Here is a 19,437-nt window from a genome sequence, read left to right on the forward strand (position 1 = left end):
ATCAGCATGAAACCCCACCATCTGTTGATGAACAGAGGGCAGAGCCCCAAATTATCCATCTTCTAGCAATGCAAAATGGAAGACAGCAGCATAAACAAAATCTAAGGACATCAATATCAATTCCTTCATTACAGTATTTTTCAGCAGATTTCTAAAGGAAGCAGATTGGACACCAGAATCGGTGCCAAAGGTAGTTTCTTTAACCGGATAGGAACTGATGTGGTTTTGCATCATTTTGCCTCAAAAGCAGCTGAAGTCTCACCATTCAAGAAGATACTATTTCAAATAGCTGTATAATTAACACCTGAATTTTGATTATCCAGCAGTGGACCCAAACCATACATAAGTCTCAGCTTCTCCATGTGCATCTACAAAGGAAGTGCTGACTATAGGTAGGATGCGCATTGCTAAGGCAAATGAGGGGGTCTTTAGACCATGTTGCATACAAGTCTTTCAAAGTAAAGGCGTGTCTTATATTCAGGGGATTTTACTACCTTGGTCAACCAAGTAAAACCTTAATTTCCAGTGCCATCAGATTTGAAATTTGCAGGGTTTTAAAATTGTCACAATTCATTTCACAGCATAGTACATACAGGTGCTCAAATTAGAAAATCCTGTATTGCACTTGTTGGTCAACAGTCCATGGTCAACAGTCAAACTGAACGGGTATAAAAAGAAAGCACTTGGAAGTATTGATAGTTGAGGAAAAGTGATCATACTGATGTGCTATGAGAAGTCCATAGCCTTGAACAATTTATGCATCTGTTCCCTGTTGTGTGGGAAATAAAATCCTGGACTCAAGTCACAAAGCCTAAATTTGTTTTACAAGCAGTGAACTTAAATTACTACCAACTTCACTCTCAGGTCCTGCTGTCCCATGGCATTTTTGATCACAGGCATTCTGACACAGTGGACCCCATGGACCACACGACTCTGGGAAACTATGCATTGCACCAGCAATATTTAGTCTTGAACACAAACACAGAGTAACAAATGGATCTTGCTGCTTGTCTACCAGAAAAGGAGATTTTAGATGCAGTAGGACATAACTCTTCTGATGACGTGCTCTTTGGTGCATAGCTGCTTTGGCATGTGCTTGGCATTTTAGAGCACAGAGGATAAGTGGAATTAAACACACAAAAAGTATTGTGAAGAGCACAGAAATGCTCTGTATTGTATTATAAATATTTTGTATCTGTCTCCAATTATGCATTTACTTAATATTCATAGCGAAAGCTTCCTAAAGCTGTGGCCAGCCCGTCTCCCTACACTTCCCCTCCTCCCCTCCAGCACCCAGCCCTACCGCCTTACTGCCTTCAACTACGCTGCGCCCTGCAAACCGAATTCATTTGCCCTGGCCTGTAACCGCGGTGAGAGGGCAAGCAAAGAAACTGGGCACAGAGTAGCGTGGGTTACCAGAGAGGGTCCCCAAAGGACATGGGAGTGGTCCTGAGCTACGAGAGAAAAAGCAGCATGGGAAAGGGGAGAGGCCTCCTTGTGCCTTTCGGTAAGTGAGAGAATGTGCACGGATGCTATTTCAGCGGAACTACTGAACCCTAATGCTCAGGCACCACAACCGTGAGAAGCATTTTTCGCCACGCCTAAGAGAGCAAAGACACTATGGCTTTTATTCCCTGCTGTAACACTTCCCTAAAATATAATAAAGGAAGATACCTGGTAAGCTCTTCATCCGAGTAAAAGCCCAGGTACAAGAACTGCACCTTGTTATACCTTGGTTTCCACCCTTCACTAAAGAGTCTAAGGCTCTCCCCCTCCTTATTTTCTTAATAAAATCATTTCACGCAGATGCTGAACTAACATCCAACCAGTCAGGCACATTCTCTATGACAAAGCAATACACGAAGTTAGAAAAAAAGAAAACTTCACCAAGAAAATACAGTTCTCTGAAGTGTGTCACATCTGTGACAAAGTCTTGCATGTAGCAAGCAAAATTTCTGCTTACATTTATACTTGAAAAGAAATACAAATGCCAGTTATGGTCCTGGCTTGTAAGGTTGGCAGGTAACAAATGCTTGCAGTATAAATCTTTGTGGATGTTTAATGGATCTTGAATCTTAAGTCTTAGTTTTAAGCTTCTTTGAAGCAGTTCAAGGAGTAAGACCCAAGTGCTCAAGAGGTCCCCCGAGACTGAAATTAAGAAATGTTTGGTGACACTAATGAGTCCTCAGTTGGAAAAGTAGCAATATCCTTCAGCAGAAAGTTTGGGCCCGCTCTTCACCATTGAGGTACTGTCAGAATCCATTTACAGTTACGTAAACAATTCTAAATTAAAGCATTTGGTCCTGAAATACCGTAGCGTTCCTTAAGGTTTTGTGTTCGTAGTAGTAACAGCCTTCAGTTAAGAAACTACTCAGGTTCCCCCAGTGTCATCTCAGACACACCATTTGGGTTATTCAGTTCGGAAATGTTTGCTCCGGAGAGATTCGGGTAAACAAGTAACTCCATTTAGCTGTCTAAAATTATTAAAATTATTTTCCAGGGCTTGCAGAAACTATACCTCAGCAATTGTTTGTATGAGTTAATTTGGTAAAACATTTTGTTTTTTAAAGCATTAAGAGGATCCTGCCTTTAGAGAACATTTTACAAGTTTTAAGTGAGCCCATGACAAGATTCCAGTTGCTGCTGGTCATAAAACTGCAAAATGTCTGTTCTCTCATTCAGCAACACTTGTTTCTCATTGTAAGACTCCGAGATGCAGCGTAAGCTTTACTCGGTGTGAGCCACAATTTGTTTCCCCATCACATCAACTTACCATTCAGCTTTCAGCTGTGTCAAGATCAAACCACCAGCTCCCTAATGCCTGGATCTTCAGAGGGGGAAAATAAAAAAAAAAGAAAAAAAAAAGAATGAAGGAAACACTTGCAAGCCTTTAAAAACAGATGTTTGGTTACCTCAGCGGTCTTAAAAAGTAACTATTAAGATACTGAAGTATCTTGCAATTTACAGATCGCCACTCTATTTAAGCACAATCAACTTACTAAACATGAAAATTCACACTGGCAGAAAAGAGGACTCAGGAACGTTCACTTCCATTTCTGGGTATTTAAGGCATCAAACAAAATTCTAGTCATTTGTATTTTTAGGATGCTAAATGAAACTTGATGGGAATCATCTAAAATTCAGTCATTGACCCTGAACGTCTATTTGGGTACAAAGATCCATGTTATTGGAAGATTAGAATCTTTATACTCTCCAAGAGCAAGTCCAAAAAACAGTCTTTAAGGGATAAGATGAAAATGGAACTAAATGACGTTGCCACCGTTCCCAACCTTGCCCTCTTACAGAAAAGAAATGTAAAGCTTGTTTTTCATGATGGACCTTTAACATGGAGTCTTAAGCATGAACATTAATTCTGGAATGAAAGATGTAGTTACTGTTTTTAACGTTTGTTTTTTTTTTTTCCTTGCTATGTCAAAAGCCATAGGTTACAAACACAAGCTACCATGGCCCCCAGCTCTTCTCCCCCTAAAAAAGCTAGGGTCAGGGCAGGGGGGTGGGGGAAGCAAAAGGAGAGTTATTGAGTGAATCAAATTTAAGATTTCTTGCCTTATTGACTTATAGCTTTGTGCTTAACTCAGGAAAAATTAATCTCTTTCAAAATGCACTTAATTATAATCAAATACCCATATCAACGTCTGTCACCACATCAGCACATCTGGCAGCAATGAAGACAAATTAACAATAAGAGTCAAAAAATCTGGCAATATGATCAACTAAAGCACGCAAAATCCATTCTCTACACTTAGACCACCACTGACTAAGGATGGATTAACTTCCTGTCTCTAATACTGGCGCCTAAATTAAAGGGAAATTGCATCGCAATCTGGGTACCAGGTTTCTGGCTACAAACAACAAAAAAAGCTCTTAGCTCAGCTACAGCAGGCAGCAAAACCTTTGCTCTAGCTTTAGCCATGATGTCTGTGATGGCCTACTCTAACAGCTGCTTTTAATTTAGTTTAAAAGAAGCTATTTGGCAACGATATAAGTTTGCACCTTCAAAGCAGACAGATTTAAAAAGCCGATGTCCTGTAATATATAACCATTTTGGAGTCTCACTGTTTTAATGCAGTGATGACAACAGGATTCACAGCTTTTTAAAACAGTAGGCATCTGTACATAGAAGAACAAAATAGAGTGTTTTCATTTGGTTTAATTACCATTTTATAGTAAGCAACCCTCTTTCTCTACGGTTAAAGGCATTGGGTTCATTACTGCAAATTTAATGCAGCAAGAATTTACAATTGCTCGACTTGACTGATCTCATCTATAACCAGAAAAGGGCAGCTGAATAAGAAGCAAAGCATGAGTTAAACCAAAGAAAACATTATCTTGTACTGGATTACCTTCTCATGTTGGGCGTGGAAGTGGTTGCAGAAGCAAAAAAAAGAGAGAGAAAGGGTATGGGAAAGCAAGGACCCGGGCACACACTGCATATTTGGCAGTCACTTAACACTAAGCCACTCAAAAAAGAGTGATGCTACCAGGCAGACATCCAGTGCCTTTTTTCTTCTTTTACTAAATAGCTTGATAGAGATTTGTGCATCTCCTGTGCATACCCTCCACCAGATGCAGGCACACTATTTGCACACGGGCATGGGCAGAGTGTTGGTACTACAGCCTCGTGTGCACGAAAACTGAGAATGTGTGCACACACATCTGACAGTAGGAATTCACCAAGTGGAAGACTTGCATACTTATTTCGGCACAAAGAGTTTCAACCCACTTTACCAGTAGCTGTGGCAGGACACACCCACTCTTAGAAGCTGAAGATATTTAACACAGTAAAATCTAAAGATACAAGTTTTAGTCAAATAAAGGTGCAGACAAGCAACAGAAGGCACCTACATATGCAGCACTCCTCTATCTACAAATATAATTCACGCTTCTCATCCTTCATACACTAATATGGGTCAGAGACCACATGGCAGCATATTTTATTAAAAGTAATGTGCAAATAAGATGCATGATACCTGCAAACAGCATGGAGTTTCCATTTGTAAAAAGGTACAAGTAACAGTACAAAATTAGCATGATTACTACCCATTTCAATAAAATGAAGTCTGACATAGAAATACATATGCTGTATTATTTACACCATTAATTTACAAAAGATATTATTTGCATAAAACAAAGCTATAAAATAATTAGAAATATAGTATTTTTATAAGGAAGTGTTCCCTGTATAAAAACGTAGAGCATTTTACCAATTATGCTTTATTTGAATAAAAATGCGTTTATTTGTTCTGAATTCATAGCATCACGTGGTTTCTTTCTTCCCTTCTTCCTTATTCCCTTTTTAAATAAAATTCCACACTGAGGTAGTAGTATGTCAAAGTATTTCTTTGGTTCCAGAAATCAATGGCAGGTTCAAAAGGAGCTATGTATCCATATCACAGGATTGGAAAGCTGAAGTCCTAAAGTTTTCAAAGGACTGTTTGTAAGTATAAATGCTATCTTCTCCTCTAGAAATTGTCCTTTCCTTTCCATCTTCGTCTGCCTCTGCATCGAAGTCCAGTGAGGCATGAGGATTATTATGGGAGATTTTTGGCTGGCAATTTGCTAGCTGTCTACAACTTGAAAGAGAGTCCAGCTGAGGCCTCCATAAAGGCTTTCCAAATGTTCCTGAAAGACAGTAAATGAGTAAGTAAGTACAGAAATACTGATGCTAACAGTTTTGTGTCTCACTAAAGGCTGCACATTAGAATGCAAGCCAAGGATCGACACAAACACAAGTTCACCGAAGTAAGGTTTTACTTCACTGTTATTTTACCCCTTGAAAGAAAACATCCGTGTGATCACAAGCATAAGGCAAGATTCCGCCGAGACATTAAAAACATTTCCAAAGTAAATGTATAGCCACACACAACTTCATTACTTTTGTTTTCATGGCTACTCCCATGCCCATTTTTCTTTGGGTAGGGTGGTGAGTGGGGAGGTGGGCACACAGGCCAAACTGCAAACATATCACAAGACAACTTTCTAATGCAAAAGTTGGAACAGTCTCCCTGTTTCATTCTTGAGTGAACGAATGGCATCTGATATCTGTCATGCAGTTCAGCAAAAATGAAAAAACAAACCCAAAAAACCCCCCCAAAAACCCCCAGCATGTATAGGGTTATATAACATTCTCCCACTGTGCAATCTGAATGCTAAAACAATCTTTTTCTGGCTAGCATCTCCCATTAATAATAAAGGTCCTGCCAGCCAAATTCTCCATTCACACCTGTTCATCTCCTTGCCCACAACTGGCTAGGACAGACGTAGCCCAAAGAGAATTTGGCATTTCAGTTGAACCTTTATTAATAATTATCTCGATTCACTAGTCAGAAAGTAATTAGCATGCCTGTCACTCTTCACCATTGAGAAGGTGTTCACATCAACACCTCTGCAAGAAGGGCCTTCTCTTTTTTTCACTGAAGAAAGATACAGCCGTTGAAAAATCGTAATGTCTTGTAACTGACACTCAAAAGACTTACTTTCTGAAGACATTATGTCACAAGGTGATTTTGAAGAACTCTGGTTTTATTAATAATTTAACACTACAATCATTACTAAATTTTGCACCCAAAAAGCTATACTTCTAGTTTTGCCTAGTTGCTAGAAGCAACCTCTCTAATCTGAGAGGTTACTAAAAATGGATTTGAACAAGGTCTGTATTTGCATCAATGATTTACAGAGCAATTTTGCTCCTAACACAACATGAAAGGATGTGCCTCACAGCACCAAAGCTACAAATGAACTCTGTCTTAAAAAAAAAAAATCCAAGCTGTGAACTTTCTGTCTCATGCATCAACAGTGATGCTAATGCCAGCTGTCTTCTTCACTGTGATTGTAGAAGCAAAAGATAGGCTGAATGTGAAGACAATGCTGAAGAAATGAATCCACAACTTAAGACAAGAAATCTATCAAGACTTCTTCCACAGCCACCACCTCCAAAACCTAACCGTAGTCTCTTTACTCAAAGAGTGCTAACGATTATGAAGCGTCCAAAGCAATGATGATGCAACTTGGGTGGGGTAGTAGCTCAGAGAACTGACAAAAAAGTAGCTCTGCATAGACTTTTAGGGCAGAAAGGGGAATATAAGCAACCTCAAGGTTGCATTAACTCCTGGGTATACCCACATACAGTAGAACTACTTTCTGCAGGAGACATGTGGCAAAGCCCTATCTGCACAGTCCCACCACAGCAATAGTGGCAGGCAGCCAGGAAGCCATGTGTAGTCCCAGGGCCTCTGCCAGATGTCATGGCATCTGCAATGTTTTACAATCTAAACATCTGGCTTTCGAAGGGGGAAAACTTCAGAGCTTGTACCTCCCTCCCCACCCCCTGAGAACAAAGAGCCCAGTGATACACATTCCCCCAGGTCCCCTTGCAGAGCCAGCAGACCCAGGCCTTGATCAACCATGCTGACACACCAGCTGGGAGACAATCCACAGTACCAGGGCTGCACTTGGTGCTCAGATAGCACCGGGGTGAAAGCAGTACGTTGGTTTGTATGTGTTTTAAACCAACCAACCAAACCAACCCCCAAAATTTAGGGAGCTTCAAAGGTAAAGCAACACCTTCCTCTCTCCCCCACCTTTCCCTGCAATCTGGATTAAAATTGGAACCCTGAATTAAGCTTCAGGAACTCTTCTGTCATTGACACCATGAGATGAGAAGAGAAGAGAAGAGAAAGGAGGGGTAGAGAGGGCATTTTTCCACAGTGCCTTACTTTGAAGGGTAAATAGTTCTGGCTCACTGTGTTTTACAATATATCCTCATACACTGGAGTTCATGCCTCCCCACCTGCCCTGAGCCCTCCTGCGACCTTGCACACCTTTTGCCTGTCAGGCAAAAATTCTGGTATGCCTGAAGTTTGTTAGGGCACATTTAACTAAGTATTCTAACATTTATGGAAGTCTGCCAGCTATATTAAGTTAAAAGATAAGAATCACAACACTGATGAGATTTTTATGTAAGCATGAGCTACTGAGATCTCCGAGTGATCTAAATATGCTCATTACTTTTCTGTTCCTGTACTTCAAACATTTGGGGCATTGTATCTAATGCTCCTTAGAAGTCAGGTTTCCTGAGAAGCAGAAGAGGGCTCACAGTTACTCCCGGAGGTGAAGCACCTCATTGGACTACCACATTTGATCTGAGGGCTCCTTTGATGTATGTCAGTCCTGATTCTGACCAAGCCCCAAGCTGCTCCCTTTATAACACAGGATAGGGCTCAACCCCTGGCTAACTCCCGGTAGGACCCAGAAGGCACCCTGAGTTCTGGGGATCCAACTGTCCTCATGCACTGCAGTGGAGAGAGAGCGAGCCTACATGTACGGTTCAGTTGTGACAGCCTTAAAAAGTAGATACTGCAGTGTTGCAAGTTACCCAGGAAGGAAGAGCGGGGAAGAAAAGACGACAGCAAGAACACAAGCAAAATGTCAAGGACAACTCTCAAACTGCCTTTCCTCAACTACTTCCCGTCTCTCCTCATCTCCTTTCTCAAGTATTTGTATTCCACATGCTGTATTATCTCAGTAAATTCATGGACACCCGCAAAAAGAAGCCCATGAAAAACTGCGCAAAATTATTTCTTTCACAATACTGTCTATATGAGCACCTAAACACTACTACAAAAATATCTATTGTAGGAGTGGGAAAGAAAAAGGTGAGAAATCAGTTTTGCTTAGTGTTGCAAGTAGGAAACAAGACAGCAAGGATACCAGCAGCTTGAATAAAAAAAATTAGGTAGAACATACCCATGAAAGTGCTGTTACTGATAATAGATGAAGGTTCCAAACTTCTGTTTAAATCAAATGTGTCTGAGTTCAAACTTTTGCTTTTTAGTCCAGTTCCTTCATTTTGAGTACAAATGGAGTTAATCAATTTGCTACTTGCAGCCTGCACCCCAATAATGCCAACACACTGGTCAAAGGGATCTTCCAGTGGAGGTGAGTATTGGTAACATTCCTTTTTCTTTAAATATCCAGACTCATAAGGGTCCAGGGATGTTGTTCTTTGGTCAGGGCTGCAACCTAAAGAAAATGAAAAATTGTTTTTATACAGATTCATAATAGCACAAGATTTTTAGGACTAAAATTCCCTGCCCCCCCAACTTACTTGCACTGTATGCTTCAAAGGCCTCAGAGCCATATGTGTTTCCTTTTAAATACAAAGTCCCTGAAGTCCCCAAATAGTGGCATAGAAACGGATCTGCAACACCCTCCAAGTCTGTTTCACTGCCGTTATCTAGATGGCAAATGCCTTAAAAATAAAATCAACTTGTTAGCATATGTTCTTTTTTTAAGCTTCAGCTTATAGTTTCTTCATTAAGTTTTGTTCTTTTAAGAACCCCATCTGTTCAACTACATTTCGTAGTGTATTTATTGCTTAAGTTTAACCTAACCTTTTGATGAGAACTCTAATTCTAGCAAGTGTTCAATTAATTAGCTTGACAGAGAATGGGTCACACTTTGCATCTTTATACAATCCCTGGATAACAGAACAAACCCAGTCACAGGGTTCAGAACCAGGGACTTCCTTAAAGCAATGGAAGCCAGGCTCGTGCTGTCACGCAGCCACATTTCGGAGCACAGAGTGCTAATGAGAAAGTCCTGGGTAGAAGAATCTGAGGGAGTCACTGGCTGCTCAAATGGCTATACCGACTTTCAGCTCAATGGTTCCTGAAAGCTGTGGACATGGTCTATGGTTCTTGCTCCACAAAGAGGCTGCTCCCCTCACTACCTTACAACTGCACAACTATGTCACCACTGCTCCAACCACAGCTGCCCCAGCTCCTGACTGTTTCTCAACCCCCAACCCCTTCCCAGCTAGGTGCTTCTTCCTCCCTAACGCAGGTACGTTCCGTATTCTCAGGGGCCACATGTGTAAATATTAAGTGCTGCAGCTTTTCACTTGCAGTCACCTTAAATCCTTTATTGACTATAATGACTTTCCTAACACCAAAGTTTAATCAGTTATATTATACTAAAGTTACACTGGTATTACCACCCATCCCTAGACTCCACTAAAAGCATCCTTTTCAAGCTATAACAGAGGTAGACGTGCTGTTGTAATTCCTTTTGGACACTCCTGTTTTGGAAGCGTGATCATCAGTTTAGATTAACCCTTGAAACTAGATAAAAACTTCATGATTTAAGCAAAGTCATAACACCATTTGGATGAACAGAACCATGTCTCTTTACTGTTATTTCTATTACTTAGAAAGACAATAGCCAAACTGCAGCTACTCAAGCAACATAAATCTGCTTAACATTTTACACCTACCACTACTGTCCCTCTGCTGCAAGAAATACCCTCCCATGGAAGACATGAGGAACTGATGATGACTGCCATTTTCAGACGAACCATATCCATCCTGCCTTTCAGCCAGTGTCCCCTGGGATGACAGGTAACTTGGAATGTCTGCAGGCAAATTTGTTTCATCTGTAGGGAAGCAAAACACACACACAAAAGCCATCAGCACACTTCAGAGTTTGTAGAAGCATTTTTAAACTTGTCAGCAAAGTGCTGAAGGTAACAAGCAATTCACTCTTCTGACTGGGTCAAAGCACACAAATATTCCTACAATAAACTCACTGCAAAGTAACCACAAGCATTTTTTTCCCTCTCCAACGCAAACCGTCAGTTTACACACCTGTGTTTGTGATGCTGCAATCTTCATTTCTCCTTCTGGTGTGGTAGATGATGACCACCCATACCAAGGAAGTGCCCACCACACAGCAAACCACAGCTATGATCACAATGCCAACTGTGGCCCATCCATCATCATCAAGTGAAGGGGCAATGTTTTGAGGAGAATCACAGGTGGGAGTAGGAATTACATTAAGGCGGATGTTGCCTCGTTCTGTTCCAAGTGTATTAGACATTTCACAAGTGTATTTCCCAGCATCTTCTACATCTGTATCCACAATAATTAGTAACTGATTGCCTGCAGCAAAGAAATGTCTTTCTGTTACCACGAGAGGGCTGTCATCCTTAGTCCAGTTCAGTCGGGGTGGAGGGCTACCACCAGCAATACACTGCAAGACTGCAGTTTCACCTTTTGTTACAGTTCGATCCAGCAAAGGCCGCAAAAACGATGGCGTTTCTGAAAAGCAAGCATAAGCCTTATATTCTAAACGACCTTGCAAGAACGGGAACGTGTCCCTTTCCTTCACAGCTCAAGAGGAAAAGCTAAATTAAATGCATCAGTAAGGCCTAATGAAGCTTACTCTCATTCTCAGAAAAAACACATTCAAGGAATATGAATTTATAGCCTACAGGTTACTTGTCAATTGATCAGACCTAGACACCTGATTACCTTAGAAGGTTAAAATGCCAGATCATACATGCTCAAGATTGCAGAGAACTAGATTAAAAATGGTTAACAAGACATCAGGAAATTCAAAGTTAAACAAAATGTCCTGTCTCTAAATAAAAATAACAGCCCCCTTTTTCCCCCCCTGCCTATCAGACACTGTGTACACACTGAGAAACATAACTAACTTTTACTATTTTGCATAATAATGATTAAGTGCTGGAGTACATATTTCTAATCTCTAACTATGTGTCAACACAAATTATTTCAAAGTATTTTTTTTTCTATACAGCACTTTAATAACAATGCTATTTTTACATCAGCTGATGATTTTAAAAGTGCTCAGCAATACTTCTGTTCAAGGACATTATGCCATCAAGGCCTGCCAATGTCTTACCTAGTACCGTTAATGTTGCGTTAGCTGAAATGCTTCCAGCTGTGTTTTGAGCTGTACAGCTATAAACGCCTGTGTCCTCAATCTTTACATCAACAATGAAGAACACGTCATCTTCAGGCATGACATGCATGCGCCGTTTGCGCGCTGCAGGAAAATCTGTTCCACCATCTTTCTGCCAAGCAATCTGTGGGACAGGATGCCCAACTGCAGCACACTCCAAACGTGCCATTGCCCCAGCACGAATGGTTAAGTCCATGGGGATCTTTGTAAACGAAGGCAGCACTAAAGAAAAGTTAGTGACACCAAAATGAGTAAATGAAACACACTTTTCCTTTTTTGCACAGCATGTTCGTAACAACCTTCTTGGGCCTAAAAATGCGGGAGAGGCATACAACCTAAATTTATCAGTAGCCAGGAAAAAGAATGGGAAGGAACTGTGAAGTATGTGAGACCACCTAGATCAAAATCTCATTTCTGCTAACAGCCTCCTACATGACCTTTCCGTAGTACCTTGAAACAGAGTATACTTACCTCCTGTGAAGAAAAGATTAATTTTTCCCATCTTATTACATAGATTTTGCCAAATTTACTATGAATTTGGCCTGTTATTTGTTTTTTCCTATACTATGGTTCAGTACAATGGGCCAAATGTAAAACTGAATGGTGATCTTGGAACTAGACACACTTTAAGAAATACTCTCAGATTATTAAGGGATCTTCTAAAAGACACAGATGATGAGAATGGAAAAAACTGTGTTTACACATCTTGATTAAAATCATTCTACTTCAAGTCCACAAGCAAAAACTAACATACTTACTGTTTACTGTAAGCTTGGCTTTGACAGAGTAGGATGAACCAAAATGATTTGAAATAACACACTGGTATTTCCCTTCATTACTGAATTCAATATTGCGCAGTCGAAGGATGGTAGTGTACTCCATCACTTCACCACCCTGTGCCCGGAGGTGTGCATAATTCTCCATTTCAGCATCTTGCAGTAGTTCATTGTCTTTCTTCCATGCAAAAGTCATTGGGGAATCACTGCTGCTGGCTGCTGAACATACAAAACTCAGATTGGAGCCTTTGATTGCTGACTGAGTTTCTGGCTGGACAGTGATCTGTGGTTTAGGAAAATCATCTGCACAGAAGGGAGAAAAAGAAAAACTAACACAGAGGAAGAGAAAAAAAAATATATATGTGTGACCTGAGGACTCTTTTTAGAAAGAGTTTTTAAGCCTTGTTTTACAGGTTTGAGAGAAGAGTCAGGTAAGTATTTATAAAATGGATACACAATGCTTTCATTTGAAATTTCACCAGCCTTAGGGCATTTAAAGATGCCACATTATGAGTTTATTGTGCCGAGTCATATCTTATTGAAGAGAAAGCACATTTAAAAGCAGACTGTGTGTACAGTTTGTTCAACAGCAGCACTAAAGAGGAGAAAACTACCCCCTGACATCCATAAGAACTATTCTGAATGTCAGTCATGAAGCCTACCCTTCGTCTTTGCAACACCTCAGGCTGCTCTGAGTTTTTCTGTATTGAAAGCATAGTTCTTCTGCCACCAGAAACTGCAAGTTAAAGTCAAGGGTTTTCCCCAAACTCACAAAAAACAATCATGTACAAAAGTCATTGATCCAGTGATTTGCGGCTGTGTGGTCAACCTTACAAACACAGCAGTGCTGAAAATCCCTTAAGCAGGGCAGCACCCAAGAATTTCAAGTGATTAGTTTCTGGAGGTCCCTTTACTATTGGCAAGTTACCTTCAAAGTGCCATTTTGTGAGTTTACAGAATTAGCTGCCTTCTGAACTATTTATTCTGTCAACTGCATGTACATTGCGTGTACAAAAGGAGCGAGCAATTAAACGCTTGGTCTCCCAAAAGCAAAAGCCTTGGCGTATTCCCAACTTTCAAGATGTCTCCAACCTCCTGACAAAGACACAAGCCCAAATTTCATAGGCGTTGCAGGAAAAGCCCTGGGGCCCAACTACTCCTTACTGCAGACCCTGCCTGCACTGCAGAGAATCAGGTTTTACCCAGGCCCTTTGCTTCCTTACGTCTCATCTGTTTGGGTACAACATACTAGGGTCAAAGCATAGTTCCCCTGAAGAACCTCCACGCTGCATGTTACAACAGAAAATGAGATGTGCGGATAGCCTTGAGCTGCCTGCAGAACACCTGCAAGTCTGGAGCTGTGCTCCAGCAGCAGGGCAGCATGGATCCCCCGATCTGGGACCCTAAACATGGGCCTTAAGAACCTCCCAGGCCATTTGGTTTTCAGGCTTCATACCCATGCCTTAAGTCCCCCATGACAAACTATACCATTTGCAAATTGAGTTGATAGTTATCCCTGTGCAAAGTCAGTGAAAGTAAGTAAAACATTGTAAATTCTTAAATTAGCCTTGTGAAAGGACAGGAGAACATACTTCATTCTGGTTTAGTTGTACTATCAATGGAATAATAGAATATTTAAAAATCTTAATTATTTGTCAGGAAGGGGGGATGAAAAGGTCACTCGAATAAGCAGATACTACAGAATACAGAAGAACACACTAGGATAAGGCTGGCAGTGTGTTTTGTCAGAACAGAGTAATTTGAGAGTGTATTTAAATACAGGTATCACAGAAACCCCCCCACACTTATTACAGATACATATAGACGCATATACACACTGCCACACATACTTTCTCTGAGAAATATATTTCTCAATTTTATAGAAGCCACTTGACTACTGTGTAACAGAAAAAAAAGCTATTCATCACCTAGATGGTACTCTTTTAGCATCATTATGTTGACTTGATGTCATTAATACAGGTCAAAAAAGCATAGACTCTTATTTTTCTTCTACAGTTACCTTTAGTACAGAGATGTTTCATGATTTGTTTCAGCTCGAAAGACATGATCTTAAAAAGCGCAAATTACACAGATTTTGTGGTTTTTTTAGTTTCACACATGCTTTCCTTCAACAAAATTAGGATGACTCCCTCCTATCACCTAGGTGTTTTCAAAAATGTAACTTGGCATGATTTGGAGGATTTATACATGCATATAAATTATACATAATAGATTATATATTTTAGTTGTAGGCAGGTTTTAACACAGTCCTCTTGAAAATTCTATAGAAGCAAAGGTGGCCATTGTAAAGTTATACGGCAAGGTGTGTACACCGAAATGTCTAGTGATGGCACACTTTCCACTTGTTGATTGTATTAAGGGATTCTAGTTAATCGTCCATGACAACTACTTTATGTATTAAATGTAACAACTTACTCTTAGTACATCCCTTTTTGCTAATACATCTTAAAGGTTTTGAAATTAGTTTATTAAAAATGGGATTCAGCAGCTAAAAGAAAGATTGCGATCCCACGTGATTTAACAAGTAAGAGATACACATTTAAATCCCGCCATTTAATTTCTTGCCACAATAAGTTTCTCAAAAATAAGGATGTCTACTTCAAATATACGCCATTAACTACTAAGTAACCTGTAATTTCCTGTACTATGTAAATTTCTCCTTTCCAGTAGTAATTAGATTATGCACCATCTAGTCATTATTTAACATTAGTATATTAAACATTTGACTGCTAATAGGAAGGAAGAAAACAACATTTTTGTACACTACTTTATATTCTGTGCCTGCTTTCCCACTGAAAAAAGGGTATGAGTTGTAACAGTAAAAATTAAGCTGTCATATTTGCTATGAGAGGAAAGTTAGAGAAGACAAATATGGTTATGTTTTGTCACTAAAGAATAAAAAGTTTGAATTTTCTTTAGTAAGAAAAATAACATGTATACAACAAAAATATATGAAACCCAGTTAGCTTTTAATTTCTTGATATTTTCAAAGTTCTCAATGTATCAGAGTACTTAAACACACATCTTTACTCTGAATGCTTAGATGCACTTTGCTTTAAATAGAGAACACAACAAATAGGTGATAATGAATGTTACTAAACAAACACAGAGAAATTTCACTTTTAAGGGGGATGCTATCACCTCAAATCCTCAAGTCTTAAAGCAAAAATATTTTACTTGCATTTAGTATCTGGTGTACTGAAATACAAAATATGAGTAGCCTAACTGTGGTAATCAGATGTTTTAAAATACAGTTTACCTACAGGCAATAACTTACATGGTTCAAATAATTTTTGAAGTAGACAACACAGACACATAGAAAAGGTCAGAGCTGAGGCCAGTATGGCTATTTTACCCTCAAATTTTCTCAGCTCTGGAATAACCCCAAGACTGATGAAGTATGAAAATAATTTACAAATAATCAAAACCAAAAATTGCATCTTAAGTTTGCCAAAATACATCTCACTTAAAATGATAGATATCTAAAGAATACCCATCTTTAAATCTAGAGGCATATACGTTTACCACCACAAACTATTGAGCCTTCCCTTGCACGCTATGCTATGTACTACGTAAGCAAGCTGTACATGAAATACAAGTCAGAAAACTGTCACTCCCCAACGTATACAAACCCACAAGCTTTGAGCATCTACATTACAGTTTGGGAACAGAGTAGCAAATGGTAACAAATATTAAATCCTCTCCGTTTTATTAGAGAAATCAAAACATATCAAAGAACCACGACAAAAATCAATGCATTCAGCAAGATTTGTTCTATGGAATGAGGAACAGAGACTATACTCACCACAGACAAACCCATCTAGGCTGACAGCAAAAATACTTCTCCCTTTTAGCAGCTGAGGATGGGCACAACTGGCATTTACAAAGCTCTGAAAGTTGTTCTCTGACATCCACTGTGGTAGCCATTTTAACTGGCAGTCACACAACAGACTTGACGTGTTTAAGTGCCTAGAGAAAAAGCAATTGCATTTAAAGTCTGTTGACTTAGTTTTTTTCTGTTTGTAATACACATCTATATGAGCGCACATCCACAAGAAAACTAAATTTTTAGGCTAAATATATATATCATGAGAGAAAGACAGCAGTATTATTTAGCTCAGAGCTGGTGACACCATTCTCCTGATTCCTCCACTCTACAAAGCAGACATGTTATTCTGAGCTCCTAGCTTCTGCTACAAATATGAGTCCAGGCAGTCAGGCATGTTTGTAGTGTCTTGGGTACAAAACTACAGTCAGCAGCAGGACGTACAGAACGGGCATATAGGAAAACAGTCCAGAAGGGAGGCGCTCTGCAAGCTAACATCAAAAAATTCTGAGACAATTTTATTCCCTCATTTCCATTTCAGTCAGAATTTATCTTGAGAAAGATATTTAAAAAGGAGAGTAGGGAGACAAAGAATAGTCAAGTGTTGAAAATAACAACTCCAGAACTGTTATCAGCTTACCTAACCTATGCGAATAGCTACATTCACAGAGGGAAAAAAGAGTAAGGAAGCAAAGGGATATTCTGTGAAGCATCTAGAATCAGGAGTTGGAAGTAAGAAAAGTTCTCAGTTTTGGCTGAAAACTCAGATCACCCTTAAAAAAAAAATTAAAAAACACAGTCAGTAATAGAATTCCTCTCTTCACATCCTACCTGTTCTTGGAGGAAAAGCAAAACTAATTTATGGATCCAGGGAGAGAAAGAGCTTTAACGATAAATGAAGGCATACCAATTCTTGTTTTTTTCTTGAAGAAAAGGAAGAATGACTCTGTGCTCTTTTTTCACACTAACACTGCATGGATAAAACCTAGCGATGCCAGCTCACCAGCTGACACCGAGATGAAACAGGTCATCCTTCACTAAAGTTCTAGGGGGCATTCTTGTTCATCTTAGGAGGCAGAGAAACCACAGCATTTTTTTGCTATCCTGATGCAGTAGGTATCTGTCATATTATTTTCAGATTTACTCTCTAGGAGCCTCAGAATAAAATTATGAGATGGGAACTTATACTAAATAACCTTACTTCTGGGAAAGTACTTTCTACCATCTGTCTACATCTTCCTCAGACACAATGGATGTCTACCAAGTGTTTCAAAGAAAAGTACAGGAAAAAAAAAACAACCAACAAATCTTGAATAGTTATTTCATTGAAGAGTTCAGTCTGGTATCTTGTAGCATCTTACACCTCCTGGAGCTGTGTTAGCCTGTCATTCTGTCACATTTGATCACTCTTCAAATCATCTGCATCAATTGTCAGCACTGTGCTCCCACCACTTCTCTTGTTCCAAATCTAGAAATTGCCCTGCAGCTGGTCGAGTTGAGTTCAGCAAACTAATAAAGCAACACAACCAGATCCAACTCAAGGAAGAGGAAAGGCAGAAAACCCTTGGCTATGGGTAGAAGTATGGCTGCTGCTTTCTAGAGCAGCTCTAGCTACACTAGGATATGTGCAACATCAAACTGAACATTGTCTAGATATAATAAAGAAATATTTTACAGTGTGAACAATCATACACTGGAACAACCTCCCCAGAGATCTGGTGGAGACCCCAGCACTGGAGGTTTTCAAGACACGACTAGACAGTGTGCTAGATAATCTCATCTAGGCTCCCTTTTCCACAAAAGGTTGGACCAGACGACCTTCTGAGGTCCCTTCCAACCTGGGCTGATTTATGATTCTATGAAATACACAAGGTTCCTCATTACTTTCTCTATGGCACCCAACATGGAGTAATACCATAAGATGAAGTAGAGAGCAAGCTGCTAGGCTGATACTTGATAGGAGTCTGAACAACACAAATTAAAAGCTCCAGAGAAACTCCAGGAATTTTCTACTCATGAGAGCAGCATCTGTTTTTTATTCTTCAGTTTGCTGACAGATTATCCACAGAGCAGCTCAAGACAACAGATCTGACTAGAGAAGGCTGATATGAATAGAAGGGACATAATATACACCCAAGAGGAAGAATTAGCTGTGCTCAAAACACAAGGAACAGTGACAGCGTTCTTCTGCATTGATCAACAGAAAAAGAGGGTAAGTGGACAAACACTCCCCCCCAAACTCACTAGAAGAATACATTCTTCCCAGTGACCGCTTCATGACTTCTCTGAAGACCTGCCCCTTTGCTACAACAGGGCAGAAGGACCCAATTACAAGCACTGACAACGAGGTCTTTACAAGAGAATTACAGCACTGCATTTCACTGGTCCAGTAAGCTTTAGCTCAGTGATAGCGCTGCTGATCTTACAGCACATTACATCAAAGTCTCCCTTACTTAATACCTATTAGGGATCAGCCAATTTAAAATAAGGACTCTAGACAACAAATGTAGCAGAAAATGAATGTCTCCTATCCTACAGTATCTCACTTAAATACAGTCATAACACCACAAATAAAAAAGACAGAACACTGACATACCCTTTTTACATGACTTCAGAGAGATTACAGTAGGAGTTTATCACTGCATCAGGCAACATCTTACAAGGCTTTATTTATATATTTCTATGGATACATATATTTAATAGAGGTGATGTCTTTAGATAGAAACTTACAATTCTTTGAGTTTCTTCATTTGTGAAAATGCATTTCCTTGAACTGACATAATTGCATTGTTACTTAGATCTCTAGGGAAAAAGAAGAAAAACAACATTAGAGAAGGAAAGAGTAATTTATTAAACTGAATGTATTTAAGACTCAAGGAATAGTTTGCTACCTTAGTGATATAAAAGGATCCCCTAGCTCAAAAACTAAAGAGACAGGATTACGGAGTTTTATAGCATGCTTAATAAGTAACACTTTCTGCATTAATTCCAAAATTCAGATTCAGCATAACTCCAAAAGAAAAGATCCTT

General features: G+C 39.6%; 1 protein-coding gene across 1 annotated transcript in view; it reads right to left on the minus strand.

Moving 5' to 3' along the window:
• Nucleotides 1-5,320: 5,320 nt before the first annotated feature.
• The window catches only part of LRIG3 (leucine rich repeats and immunoglobulin like domains 3), a 41,484-nt gene continuing 27,367 nt past the window's right edge, over nucleotides 5,321-19,437 (minus strand). Inside the window, exons 11-19 of the mRNA XM_082014009.1 lie at nucleotides 19,138-19,209; nucleotides 16,387-16,550; nucleotides 12,543-12,863; nucleotides 11,725-12,006; nucleotides 10,665-11,117; nucleotides 10,295-10,453; nucleotides 9,128-9,271; nucleotides 8,767-9,042; nucleotides 5,321-5,643 (exon numbers count right to left, since the gene is read on the minus strand). Of these exons, the coding sequence (XP_081870135.1) occupies nucleotides 5,399-5,643; nucleotides 8,767-9,042; nucleotides 9,128-9,271; nucleotides 10,295-10,453; nucleotides 10,665-11,117; nucleotides 11,725-12,006; nucleotides 12,543-12,863; nucleotides 16,387-16,550; nucleotides 19,138-19,209 (2,116 nt within the window). The 3' untranslated portion in view covers nucleotides 5,321-5,398. The remainder of the gene's footprint in view (nucleotides 5,644-8,766; nucleotides 9,043-9,127; nucleotides 9,272-10,294; nucleotides 10,454-10,664; nucleotides 11,118-11,724; nucleotides 12,007-12,542; nucleotides 12,864-16,386; nucleotides 16,551-19,137; nucleotides 19,210-19,437) is intronic.

This window comes from Phaethon aethereus (assembly GCF_964289735.1).
Source record: "Phaethon aethereus genome assembly, chromosome: 1".
Lineage (NCBI taxonomy): Eukaryota > Metazoa > Chordata > Aves > Phaethontiformes > Phaethontidae > Phaethon > Phaethon aethereus.